At 44.1% G+C, this 12494-nt stretch overlaps 1 protein-coding gene across 1 annotated transcript in view; it reads right to left on the reverse strand.

The window, feature by feature from the left end:
* The window catches only part of LOC138648014 (dimethylaniline monooxygenase [N-oxide-forming] 2-like), a 95004-nt gene that overhangs the window by 35444 nt on the left and 47066 nt on the right, over window positions 1-12494 (reverse strand). The window contains exon 5 of the mRNA XM_069737470.1: window positions 3956-4098. Within this exon, the coding sequence (XP_069593571.1) occupies window positions 3956-4098 (143 nt within the window). The remainder of the gene's footprint in view (window positions 1-3955; window positions 4099-12494) is intronic.

Here is a 12494-nt window from a genome sequence, read left to right on the forward strand (position 1 = left end):
ATTACATTTAATGGAAGGTACAGACGGCTACCTAAATGGCCTTGTAATTTCCCTTCTTCCTGTAATATTGTGTACTGTAACCATCTAGTGTGGAATTGAGCCCGTGGGACCGCTAGAATGCATGATGTAAAGGAACTTTACCTTAAAGGAGATTACAGGGTTATTAATTACTGATTGTACCTTATTTTTTATTGTTAACTGTTTGGATTCCGGTAGGAAACATCTCTGACATTCAGAGTCTAAGATAAGACCCAAGAATGTTTGATGGGTTGTTGGGAGATAATCTGGATTTTTCCCAGTTAATCAACCATCCCATTTCCTGTAGGGATGAGATTGTATTAGATAGGCCATGTTCACATTGTGAAGGGGAGTTTCCTACCACCAGAAGGACATCTAAGTATGGAACTATGTGGGTGTCTTTTAATCTTAAAAATGACATCACTTCTAACATTAATTTAGTACAGGAAAGAAATATATCTTGGTACCGTGTTAGCCAGTAGAGACGTATGTAGTCTCGAAAGCTTGCAATTTATTACCATCTTTTCAGTTAGCCATTAAAAAGGTATCAACCACTGAGGACTCTCAATTCTAAATATTATTAATTTAGTAAAGACTCTGGGAGCTATTGACAGTCCGAAGGGCATTGTTGTATATTGAAAATGACGTATTTGCCCCTTCATCATGATTGCCACACGCAGATACTGCTGATGTTCGATGTAAATTGGTAGATGGTAATACGCATCCTTTAGGTCGAGGACTGCCATAAAGCACCCAGGGAACAAAAGTTTCACTGTGGATCTGATTGACTCCATCTTGAAGGTTTGGTTTTCTAAAAAGATATTCAATTTTTTAAGATTTATTATAGTTCTATATGATCCGTCAGGTTTTGGGATCAAAAATAAAGGGGAGTAAAAACCTTTTCCCTCTGATGAAATGGGACCCACTAATACATTTCTGGATAGGAGATTTATTATTTCCTGCTCCAAAAATTGTTGTTGAGATTGAGACTTTAAAAGAAGTCAACAGGAATGAGTCCGTAGGGACTCAGGCAAATCTTAATTTTAAGCCTGAAGTTAGGAGGCTAGTTGCCCAAGAGTTTGAGGTTACAACACGCCATTGTGTGGAGAAAAAAGACAATCTGCTACCCACTGGTAGATTTGTACTAACACGGTTTATCTTCCATTTTAAATGGGCGTTTTCCGAAGAAAGAACCTTTTTGTCTGTTATCCTTATTGGCCCAGCGGTCTTGGTTTCTAAAATCCCTTCTCTTATTAAAAACGGGCTTCCGGAATGCCCTCCTATAGGATGGAAAATAGTTATTAGGGAACCCCTTTTTCCTTTCAGCCGCTTTGGTTAGGATTTCATCTAGCTTTGTACCAAACAGGTACTCACCCTGGCATGGAAGGCCACAATTTTGATTTTGTTTGGGCGTCTCCTTTCCAACCCTTTAGCCAAAGGGCCCGATGAGCTGCATTAGTTAGGCCTGCTGATTTGGCTGCCAACCGGATAGTCAGCAGATGAGTCCGCTAAAAATGCCGTAGCACCTCTGATTAGGGGTAAAGAAGAGATTAACTTTTCTCTGGAGAGGCCCCCTTTTAGACTTTCTTCTAGGTCATTAAGCCAGACTAACATGGACCTTGCTGTACATGTAGCTGATATAGCCGGTTTGAAAGCCCCTGTACATGACTACCATGCCTGTTTTAACATAGAGTCGGCTTTGCGATCCAGTGGGTCTTGCAAGGAACCAAAATCCTCTACTGGGAGTAAGGATTTCTTGGACGTGGATGCAACTGCCACGTCTACCTTAGGGGCTTTGGCCCAAGTAGATATGTCTTCGTCCTTAAAAGGATAGCGCCTTTTTGACGATGATGGTAATCCTTTTTGCCCCTGGCTCTCCCATTCTTTTTTAACTAAATTTTTGATTGCTGTTATTACAGGAAAGGTAGGTCTTTTCCTTTCTGACAATCCTGCGAACATTATGTCTTGTGGTGTTTTGGGGTCTTTAGTGTCTTTAATACTCATGGTGTGACACACAGATTTAAGAAGATCATCTATGCTCTCTGTTGGAAAGCACGTATCTTGTTCACCTTCCGAGGAAATATATTCCAGGGAGACATCCGTATCTTCCTTATCAGTAGAATAGTCTGATTTTGGTGAATTATACTTCCTACTTTTACTTTCAGGAATACTTTCTGAACTATGTAAGGCCTGTAATTCATCCCTGATCATCTGTCTGATGTCATCAGATCTTACTGAGGATTCCTCACGTAAGGTGTTTTCAATACAAACATAACACATTTTCTTTGGATGATTATCCGGGAGGGGCTGGGTACATAAGGCACACTGTTTGTGCTTTGATTTTTCGGATCTTTTTGCCTAGGGCGCATAGAGAAAAGAGGGGGCAATAAGCAGCTTAATAGGGTGGGATACACACTCACCTCAGTGAAGCAGATGAATAAGGTACCGGCTGGAGAGGGGGAGATGAAGGCACAGGCTAAGAGGAGGATTGGTCGAATCTTTTCTCTTTAGCGCTCTTTGTGGAGGATCTGCTCTGCTTGTATCATCCGCTGCTTGTGCTGCTGCGAGGTAAATTAGCTGCGTCTTCTACTGATGGCACCGCTGAGTCCTGAGGCGATGCCATGCTTGGACGCCGGGGAATCAGCGCTGGCGTCCTTTAACACTGGGGGCCACCATCTTCATCCTGTTGAACCTGGAAGTCATCACCACTTCCAGGTCATGGCCATCTTGGATGTACCTGCGCATTGCCCGGCGTCATCTCTCCCCTTCTCCCACCCGGATGCTTTTGCTTCACTTCCAGGGGAGTAAATACCGGGCTTCACGCTCATGCGTACCGCAGAGAGCGGCGTCGTGCTTACCCTAGGAGCGTTCTTGCCCGCCACAGGCCCGCTGATGCGACCTCTTCCTCCATGAGCCAGGCGACACCCCGATCCTGGCCTCACAGTGCCTGCCAGCAGAGGGGGGAAGCTGACCCCAGGACCCCGATGCTGCTTCCAGCACTGGAGCCCCTGCCGTCCTCTCAGGTAAACCGCGCAGGCGGCATCCAGGCCAGGTATCCTCTTCTCCACGAGTTCCCTAGGAACAGGAAACCAACTGTGGGAGCGAGGGGGACCGCCCCTTTTATTCTCTCCATAGGGTTTCCTGTTCTTAGGGGTGGATCCCCTCTCTCAAGTGGGTGCTGTTGTGGCGAAGAGAAAAGTAGGTTTGTCTGATTAGAGATATAACAAAAGTTGCTTATTTTCATTTGTACTATTGATTTATGAAAAAGAAATTAAAATGACAGTTAACTAAAAGTGGAAGAAAAGGATCCACATGTCTTTATATAGACAAAAAATATGTAAAAAAACCATTGACCATTCTGACGTACGTTTCTGGCCAAAGCCCTTAGTCTATGACTAAGGGCTTCGGACAGAAACGTACGTCAGAATAAGCAATGTTTTTTAATTGTCTGGACAACTTTTTTTTAACCACGTGAAATAAAGTTACATAGGTTTTATCCATATTGCCATGTGGATCCTTTTCTTCCTTTTTTTGTAAATTTTCTCCAGTGGTCAACGGTATTGGTTCCATGCTATTTAACAAAGAGCAATGCTACATTTACTGCATGGCGATGCTCTTCCCAAATTTTCCTTTTGTGCTTCTATGCTTAAAATGATTTTTGCGCTTTAAATAAATTGCAATTAAATAAAGGGTGTTAGAGGGCTGAGATCCTTTCACACCTTAATCCTGATTTCTAATTGCTTAGGCCTGGAGGGAAACTTGCCATCTTGTATTCATTAGTCGAATCAAATCTTGCCAATTTTAATCTCTAACTTTATAGTTCGCCAATAGCAGCTCCACTCGTTGAACTGGCTTGCTTTAGAGGTCCCTTAACTTGCAACTTTAAATGTTAATAAAAGTGATGTAAATTACTTTATTATAGTCTTGTGAAATATACCTGTGAGGCTCTGGTGCATAATTCAGTTGAAATATCAACTCCAGTGTTCCCCATTCCAATTATTAAAACTCGTTTACCATCAAACCCAAGGGGCTTCTTGTATTCTCGGCAATGTTTTACTTGACCTCTAAAATCTTTGATGCCTTAAAAAAAAACATACAAATAGGTTAATTGAAAACTGTATCTTGAACACACAAAATATTGTACATGAACACATTTACATTAAGTGTCATATCTAAGGGGGAAAGGGTGAAGAGTCATCAGGCCACCAGATTCAGCAGTCATAGGTGTCTCAGGCAGCTGCATTTTGACACCCCTGGGGTGAGATTTGGACATCCTTTGATACAATTGTGAGGTGACAACTGGCTCATGAAAGGAGTAAAATACTAGCTCCCAGCATTCCATTGTACTTGAGTCTTCTGTCGCAAATACAACTAAAGCCCTGACTGCTGGCACTTTCGGGTCAAGGCAACACCAGCAGTATGATGAAGGCAGCTGATCAAGCTGCTGACCTCACTCCTGCTCAACATAGGAGGTTGTTGGCAGCAAGGTAAGTATGACAACAGACAGTAATACAAGAATTGATGGGGTAAATGTGTGAAGAGACAGAATGTGCATGGGTGTAAATATGAGGAGACCGTATGAGCAGGGAAGGGGCAAGTTTGTGAGGAAACGGTATGGGAGAGGGGGAAGAATGTGTGAGGAGGCAATTTGGGCAAGTGAGGGTATAAATGTGTTTGTAGACAGTATTGGCAGGTGGGAAATGTCCAACAAAATGACGTAGGGTCCCCCTATAATTAATAACCAGCAAAGGCTAGGGAGACAGCTGTGGGCTGATATCAATAACCTAGGAAGGGGCCATGGATATTGCCCCCAGGATAATATCAGCTTGCAGCCGCCCCAAAAAAGGCCCATCTATAAGATGTGCTAATTCTGGCACTAAGCCTCACTCTTCGCACTTGCCCTGTAATGGTGGCAAGTGAGGTAATAATTGGAGGGTTGATGTCACCTTTGTATTGTCAGGCCCAGAGGTTAGTAATGGAGAGATGTCTATAAGACACCCCCATTACTTACTCCATAGTCATATTGTATAAAACACACACACACAGAATAAAGTCCTTTAATTGAAATAAATACACAGACTTCTTTAATCAATCTTAATTAAGCCATACTTATGACATTGCCTATTCCAGAGACGCCATTGTCACCTGCAAAAGAAATAATATGACAAACAACAATATTCCCTTGTCAGTCCTCTGACAAGAGGATAATCAATTTGTCCCAGGACAGGTCTAGCTCTCCTACATCTAGATGGCAGGCTGCATGGGTAAATGATGCGTGTTGTGAATTCTGCTTTTGGGTTCCCTCCAGTGGTTGTAGGTGGTAATGCAGTTGTCCCTGAGTTGCAGTCCTGGTCAGGTGTATCTGCTGATTGCAGCTCTGACTGGGGTATTTAGGTGTGCAGGATTCATTAGTCCTTGCCAGTTGTCCATGGTTCTGGGAGGTTTTGGATCTTTGTCTGGTTCCTCCTGCCTTGCTGCCATTTCTGCAAAGATAAGTGTCTGGTTTTTGTTTCTGTGGCGCACATGCTGTGTGCTTAATAATTCTGTGCTATTCATTTGTTTTCTCTTGTCCAGCTTAGATTGTGTCAGTGTTTTCTCAGTCTTGCTGGATTCTCTGGAGTTGCAGATATACGCTCCACATCTTTAGTTAGATGGTGGAGTTTTTTTGTATTTTCTGCTGTGGATATTTTTGGAAGGGTTTTAATACTGACCGCTTAGTATCCTGTCCTATCCTTTCCTATTTTAGCTAGAGTGGCCTCTTTTGCTAAATCCTGTTTCCTGCCTGCGTGTGTCTTTTCCTCTACTACTCACAGTCAATATTTGTGGGGGGCTGCCTATCCTTTGGGGTTCTGCTATGAGGCAAGGTAGAATTCCTATTTCCATCTATAGGGGTATTTAGTCCTCCGGCTGTGTCGAGGTGTCTAGGATTTGTTAGGCACACCCCATGGCTACTTCTAGTTGCGGAGTTAAGTTCAGGATTTGCAGTCAGTATAGTTTCCACCAACTCAAGAGAAAGTTCCATGCGGCTCCAAGGTCACCGGATCATAACAGATGCGACCATACAGCCTGACAGCCAGCAGACACATTGAGCAGCGTCTGCTACCGCTGCCCAGTGTCCCGCGGTGAACTCCTATAAGCTGTCTGGCGTTACCACGAGCGTGAGGAAGTTCTCACGCTCGCTGTGCCATCAGAAAGGTCTTTGGAGTTCACAGCCAATTAACTCAGTTAATCTTGTGATGGAAATATATAAAACATATAGATTACACTTGCATGTATACTAACAGCTAATATATACACTATAATCATTTGCTTAAAGTGGCCGCCATAAAGAAGAAGATCTTTGGATTTGCCAGACATGAAGAGGAACTGAACACCAGATGTCCCGAGCTGATGTCTCAACTTTTAGCCTAATTGCAGGAAAGGCGACAGTTACACATTAGTTGCTTAATCAGCCTATTGCTATGCTTTAACCACAATCTTCCATGACATTCAGATAACTAATAACAGAGAAGCTTGACCATATGATAATTGACTAACCTCCCCTTTCTATATGCAACTTTAAACATGTGTATGTACAATAAAGAATCAGTATCGATAGAATGCTATTCTGTCAACTTGGTGTGCAGTGTCATTCTTGAGCACTAAAATACTCAGCCTAATTGGGAACGACCGCAGCACACACAGGAATAGATTTAGCCTTACAAAATTACTATCACAACCTAACTGACATCAGCACGAGTGCCGTGGGAAATTTTTCTAACAGTTAGGTGAAGTGAATGTGAGCCGCAAGTGTGAGTATAATGTGTTTCTTAATTTTATTTGAATATTTATTTAAATTATTATTGTGTTTTTTTTTTTGTTTTTTTTTAAGTTTGAGTACAGGCGCTGGCTGATGAGAGACCACTTCTCCCACCTATGGCTCCTACTATCAATGACAGCAGACGTAGCCTAATGGGAGGAGTAGTCTCATCAGCTGGAACCTGCTGACCTGCGGTAAGCTTTTTACTGCTGGTCACAGTATCTCTGCGGAGTCATGCTGCCATCTGACAGTGTGACCGCGCAGCTCTCTGACAGTGGTAACAATCTACTGGTGATAATGTTACGGCCAAACAGAAGTGTCGTGCTGGTGTTTCCCATGGTCACATAGTGGGCAACACCGATGTTTGTGCTGTGTATGCGTTGGTTTTTGCCTCCCATTGACTCCAATGCCGTTCAGCTATATTCGGCAAATATTGCAAATTCGGCGATCATGATACGAACAGAATATTGAAATATTCGCTCATCTCTAATCATGGCTCCCTGAGAACTCCATGGAGCCCGGCACTACTACTGTTTGCTTTGGATTTTATATGGAGGCATAAAGCAGTTTTTTCCTGTAAGTTTTGCCAAAATGAATTTAGATACAAGACCATACCAAACATTAAAGGGAACCTGTCACCCCGTTTTTGAAAGATGAGATATAAATAGTGTGAAATAGGGGCAGAGCTGGGCTTTACATTAGTGTCCTTTTGGTGCCTTTATTCCCCCGGGATGCTGCTGAAATACCTTTGTGAAGTGTCCGTTTTGTCCTGTCAGTCAAGTTGGTCAGGTCGAATGGGCGTTGTAAAATAGCGGTTCCTCCCCCTGATTCTCGGCTTGTCTTTCGTAAACGCGATCTGTGAATAGCACAGATCGCGCTTTTTCTTAGCGCCTGCGCAGTGAATTTGCCTCCGGCGCCTGCGCATTATGTTTTGCCCATCTGTGGGCAAAGCATAATTGACATCATTGCGCATGCGCGGGCCTTCACTTTAGCCGGGGTGCCCCGGAAGTTGTCATATCGGCAAAGTGTTATTCTGGATGCCGTATCTCATCCCACACTGCGAGCGTAAGTTTTGTGCCAAGATCGCTCGCCTGCCTTACGTTCGCAGTGTGGGATGAGATACGGCATCCAGAATAACACTTTGCCGATATGACAACTTCCGGGGCACCCCGGCTAAAGTGAAGGCCCGCGCATGCGCAATGATGTCAATTATGCTTTGCCCACAGATGGGCAAAACATAATGCGCAGGCGCCGGAGGCAAATTCACTGCGCAAGCGCTAAACATAACGCCAACGGCGGAACTAAACTTCGCAGGGAATCGCATGAGGTGGGGGAGGAACCGCTATTTTACAACGCCCATTCGACCTGACCAACTTGACTGACAGGACAAAACGGACACTTCACAAAGGTATTTCAGCAGCATCCCGGGGGAATAAAGGCACCAAAAGGACACTAATGTAAAGCCCAGCTCTGCCCCTATTTCACACTATTTATATCTCATCTTTCAAAAACGGGGTGACAGGTTCCCTTTAATTTAGATCCCAGACAATGCACCAAAATAATTAAGACCCCATAAGAGACCCTACAATTAATACAGGTGCCTGACTAGACATCAACATTTTTCAGATCCCAGACCAGCTGGCTAATGCACTGGTTCCATTCACTGTAAGGCCTTTTACGTTGTGAGTTCTGTTTTTGGGCTCCCTCTGGTGGTTACTGAGGGTACTGGGTGACTTGTCTTTCCTGGGTTTCTGGGTTCCACCTGTTCCATCAGCATATGGGAGTTTCCTATTTAACCTGGCTTTGCTGGCATTTCCTCGCCGGTTATCAATGTATCCAGTGTGTCTTGTTACCTCTGCTCCCTGCTCCTAGAACCTTCTGGACAAGCTAAGTTTGGATTTTCCTGTTTTGTGTTTTGCTTAATTTGGTTTTTAGTCCAGCCTGCAGATATGTGATTCTCTGCTGCTGGTTGCTCTAGTGGGCTGAAATTGCTTTTTATGTACCATGAGTTGGCACATGAGTTCAAGTAATTTCAGGATGGTTTTTTGAAGGGTTTTTCGCTGACCGCGCAGTTCACTTTTGTATCCTCTGCTATCTAGCTTTAGCGGGCCTCATTTTGCTGAAACTGTTTTCATACTACGTATGTGCTTTCCTCTCATTTCACCGTCATTATATGTGGGGGGCTGCTATTTGCTGTGGGGTATTTCTCTGGAGGCAAGAGAGGTCTGTGTTTCTTCTGATAGGGGAAGTTAGATCTTCGGCTGGAGCGAGACGTCTAGGATCATCGTAGGCACGTTCCCCGGCTACTTTTATTTGTGTGTTAGGTTTAGGGTCGCGGTCAGCTCAGGTTCCATCGCCCTAGAGCTTGTTTGTATCTGTGCTTGTCATTTTTGTGATCCCCTGCCATTGGGATCATGACAGTATAACCGGCCCACAAAGTGTTAATTGTATTGGCTGAAGTAGGAGGATAAGTAGTCTGAGGAAGTTTTTTTTTTTTTTTTCCCCTTTCCCTCAGAGTTTGCTGCCTAGCCTTATTGCAGCCTGGCTACTTCCTCCTCCTCTTAATCTTTGAATGGCTCTGATCTCAGCTGTTTATCATGGACGTCCAGAGTTTGGCTTCCAGCCTGAATAATCTTGCCGCTAAGGTTCAAAATATACAGGATTTTGTTGTACATGCTCCTATGTCTGAACCTAGAATTCCCGTCCCAGAGTTTTTTTCTGGAGATAGATCTCGTTTTCTGAATTTTAGGAACAATTGCAAGTTGTTTCTTTCTTTGAAATCTCGCTCCTCTGGAGACCCTGCTCAGCAAGTCAAGATAATTATATCTTTCCTGCGGGGTGACCCTCAGGATTGGGCATTTGCATTGGCACCAGGGGACCCTGCGTTGCTTAATGCGGATGCGTTTTTTCTGGCATTGGGTTTGCTCTATGAGGAACCTAACCAAGAGATTCAGGCTGAAAAAGCTTTGTTGGCCCTCTCTCAGGGGCAAGATGAAGCAGAAATTTATTGTCAAAAATTTCGGAAGTCGTCGGTGCTTACTCAGTGGAATGAGTGCGCTCTGGCTGCAAAGTTTAGAGATGGCCTTTCTGAGGCCATTAAAGATGTTATGGTGGGGTTCCCTGCGCCTGCTGGTCTGAATGAGTCTATGACTATGGCTGTTCAGATTGATCGGCGTTTACGGGAGCGCAAACCTGTGCATCATTTGGCGGTGTCGTCTGAACCGTCACCTGAGATAATGCAATGTGATAGAATTCAGTCCAGAAGTGAACGGCAAAAGTATAGGCGGAAAAAAGGGTTGTGCTTTTATTGTGGTGATTCAGCTCATGTTATATCAGCATGCTCTAAACGCACAAAAAAGGTTGATAAGTCTGTTGCCATTAGTACTTTACAGTCTAAGTTCATTCTGTCTGTGACTCTGATTTGTTCATTATCATCCATTTCCGTCGATGCCTATGTGGATTCAGGCGCTGCCCTGAGTCTTATGGATTGGTCATTTGCCAATCGCTGTGGGTTTAGTCTGGAGCCTCTGGAAGTCCCTATTCCTTTGAAGGGAATTGACTCTACACCTTTGGCTATGAATAAACCTCAGTACTGGACACAAGTGACCATGCGTATGACTCCCGTTCATCAGGAGGTGATTCGCTTCCTGGTACTGTATAATTTGCATGATGTTCTAGTACTTGGTCTGCCATGGTTACAAACTCATAATCCAGTCCTTGACTGGAAATCAATGTCTGTGTTAAGCTGGGGTTGTCAGGGGGTTCATGATGATGCACCTCCGATTTCTATCGCTTCATCTACTCCTTCTGAGATTCCTGTGTTTTTGTCTGATTATCGGGATGTTTTTGAGGAGCCTAAGCTCAGTTCGCTTCCTCCTCACAGGGATTGCGATTGTGCTATAAATTTAATTCCAGGCAGTAAATTTCCTAAAGGTCGTTTGTTCAATCTGTCAGTGCCAGAGCATACTGCTATGCGGGATTATGTTAAGGAGTCCTTGGAAAAGGGACATATCCGTCCATCTTTGTCCCCTTTGGGAGCAGGTTTTTTTTTTCGTGGCCAAAAAAGATGGTTCCTTGAGGCCTTGTATAGATTATCGTCTTTTGAATAAGATTACCGTAAAATATCAGTATCCTTTGCCATTGTTGACTGATTTGTTTGCTCGCATTAAGGGGGCTAAATGGTTCACTAAGATTGATCTTCGGGGTGCGTATAATCTTATACGAATAAAGCAAGGTGATGAGTGGAAAACCGCATTTAATACGCCTGAGGGCCATTTTGAGTATTTGGTAATGCCTTTTGGACTTTCTAATGCTCCTTCAGTCTTCCAGTCCTTTATGCACGATATTTTCCGTGAATATCTGGATAAATTTATGATTGTGTATTTGGATGATATTTTGGTTTTTTCTGATGACTGGGGGTCTCATGTTCAGCAGGTCAGGAAGGTGTTTCAGGTCCTGCGGGCCAATTCCTTGTTTGTAAAAGGCTCAAAGTGTCTCTTTGGAGTCCAGAAGATTTCTTTCTTGGGGTATATTTTTTCCCCTTCTACTATTGAGATGGATCCCGTCAAGGTTCAGGCTATTTGTGACTGGACGCAGCCTACATCTCTTAAGAGTCTACAGAAGTTCTTGGGCTTTGCTAATTTCTATCGTCGTTTTATAACTAATTTTTCTAGTGTTGTTAAGCCTTTGACGGATTTGACTAAGAAGGGTGCTGATGTTGCTGATTGGTCTCCTGCGGCTGTGGAGGCCTTTCAGGAACTTAAGCGCCGGTTTTCTTCTGCTCCTGTGTTGCGTCAGTCAGATGTTTCGCTCCCTTTTCAGGTTGAGGTTGATGCTTCCGAGATTGGAGCGGGGGCGGTTTTGTCACAGAGAAGCTCCGATGGCTCAGTGATGAAGCCATGCGCGTTTTTTTCTAGAAAGTTTTCGCCGGCTGAGCGGAATTATGATGTTGGTAATCGGGAACTTTTGGCCATGAAGTGGGCATTTGAGGAGTGGCGTCATTGGCTAGAGGGTGCTAGACATCGTGTGGTGGTCTTGACTGATCACAAAAATTTGATTTACCTTGAGTCTGCCAGGCGTCTGAATCCTAGACAGGCTCGTTGGTCACTGTTTTTCTCTCGTTTCAATTTTGTGGTTTCATACCTGCCAGGTTCAAAGAATGTGAAGGCGGATGCTCTTTCTAGGAGTTTTGTGCCTGACTCCCTTGGAAATTCTGAGCCCTCTGGTATCCTTAGGGATGGGGTGATTTTGTCTGCTGTCTCCCCAGACTTGCGACGTGCTTTGCAGGAGTTTCAGGGGGGTAAATCTGATCGTTGTCTGCCTGAGAGACTGTTTGTTCCGGATAATTGGACCAGTAGAGTCATCTCCGAGGTCCATTCTTCTGCGTTGGCAGGTCATCTTGGAATATTTGGTACTAGAGACTTGGTGGCCAGGTCTTTTTGGTGGCCTTCCTTGTCGAGGGATGTGCGTTCTTTTGTGCAGTCTTGTGAGGTTTGCGCTCGGGCTAAGCCTTGCTGTTCTCGGGCCAGTGGATTGTTGTCACCTTTGCCTATCCCGAAGAGGCCTTGGACGCACATTTCCATGGACTTTATTTCGGATCTCCCTGTCTCTCAAAAAATGTCCGTCATCTGGGTTGTGTGTGATCGCTTTTCTAAAATGGTTCATCTGGTACCCTTGC

The sequence above is a fragment of the Ranitomeya imitator genome, chromosome 8, assembly GCF_032444005.1.
Source record: "Ranitomeya imitator isolate aRanImi1 chromosome 8, aRanImi1.pri, whole genome shotgun sequence".
Taxonomy (NCBI): Eukaryota; Metazoa; Chordata; class Amphibia; order Anura; family Dendrobatidae; genus Ranitomeya; species Ranitomeya imitator.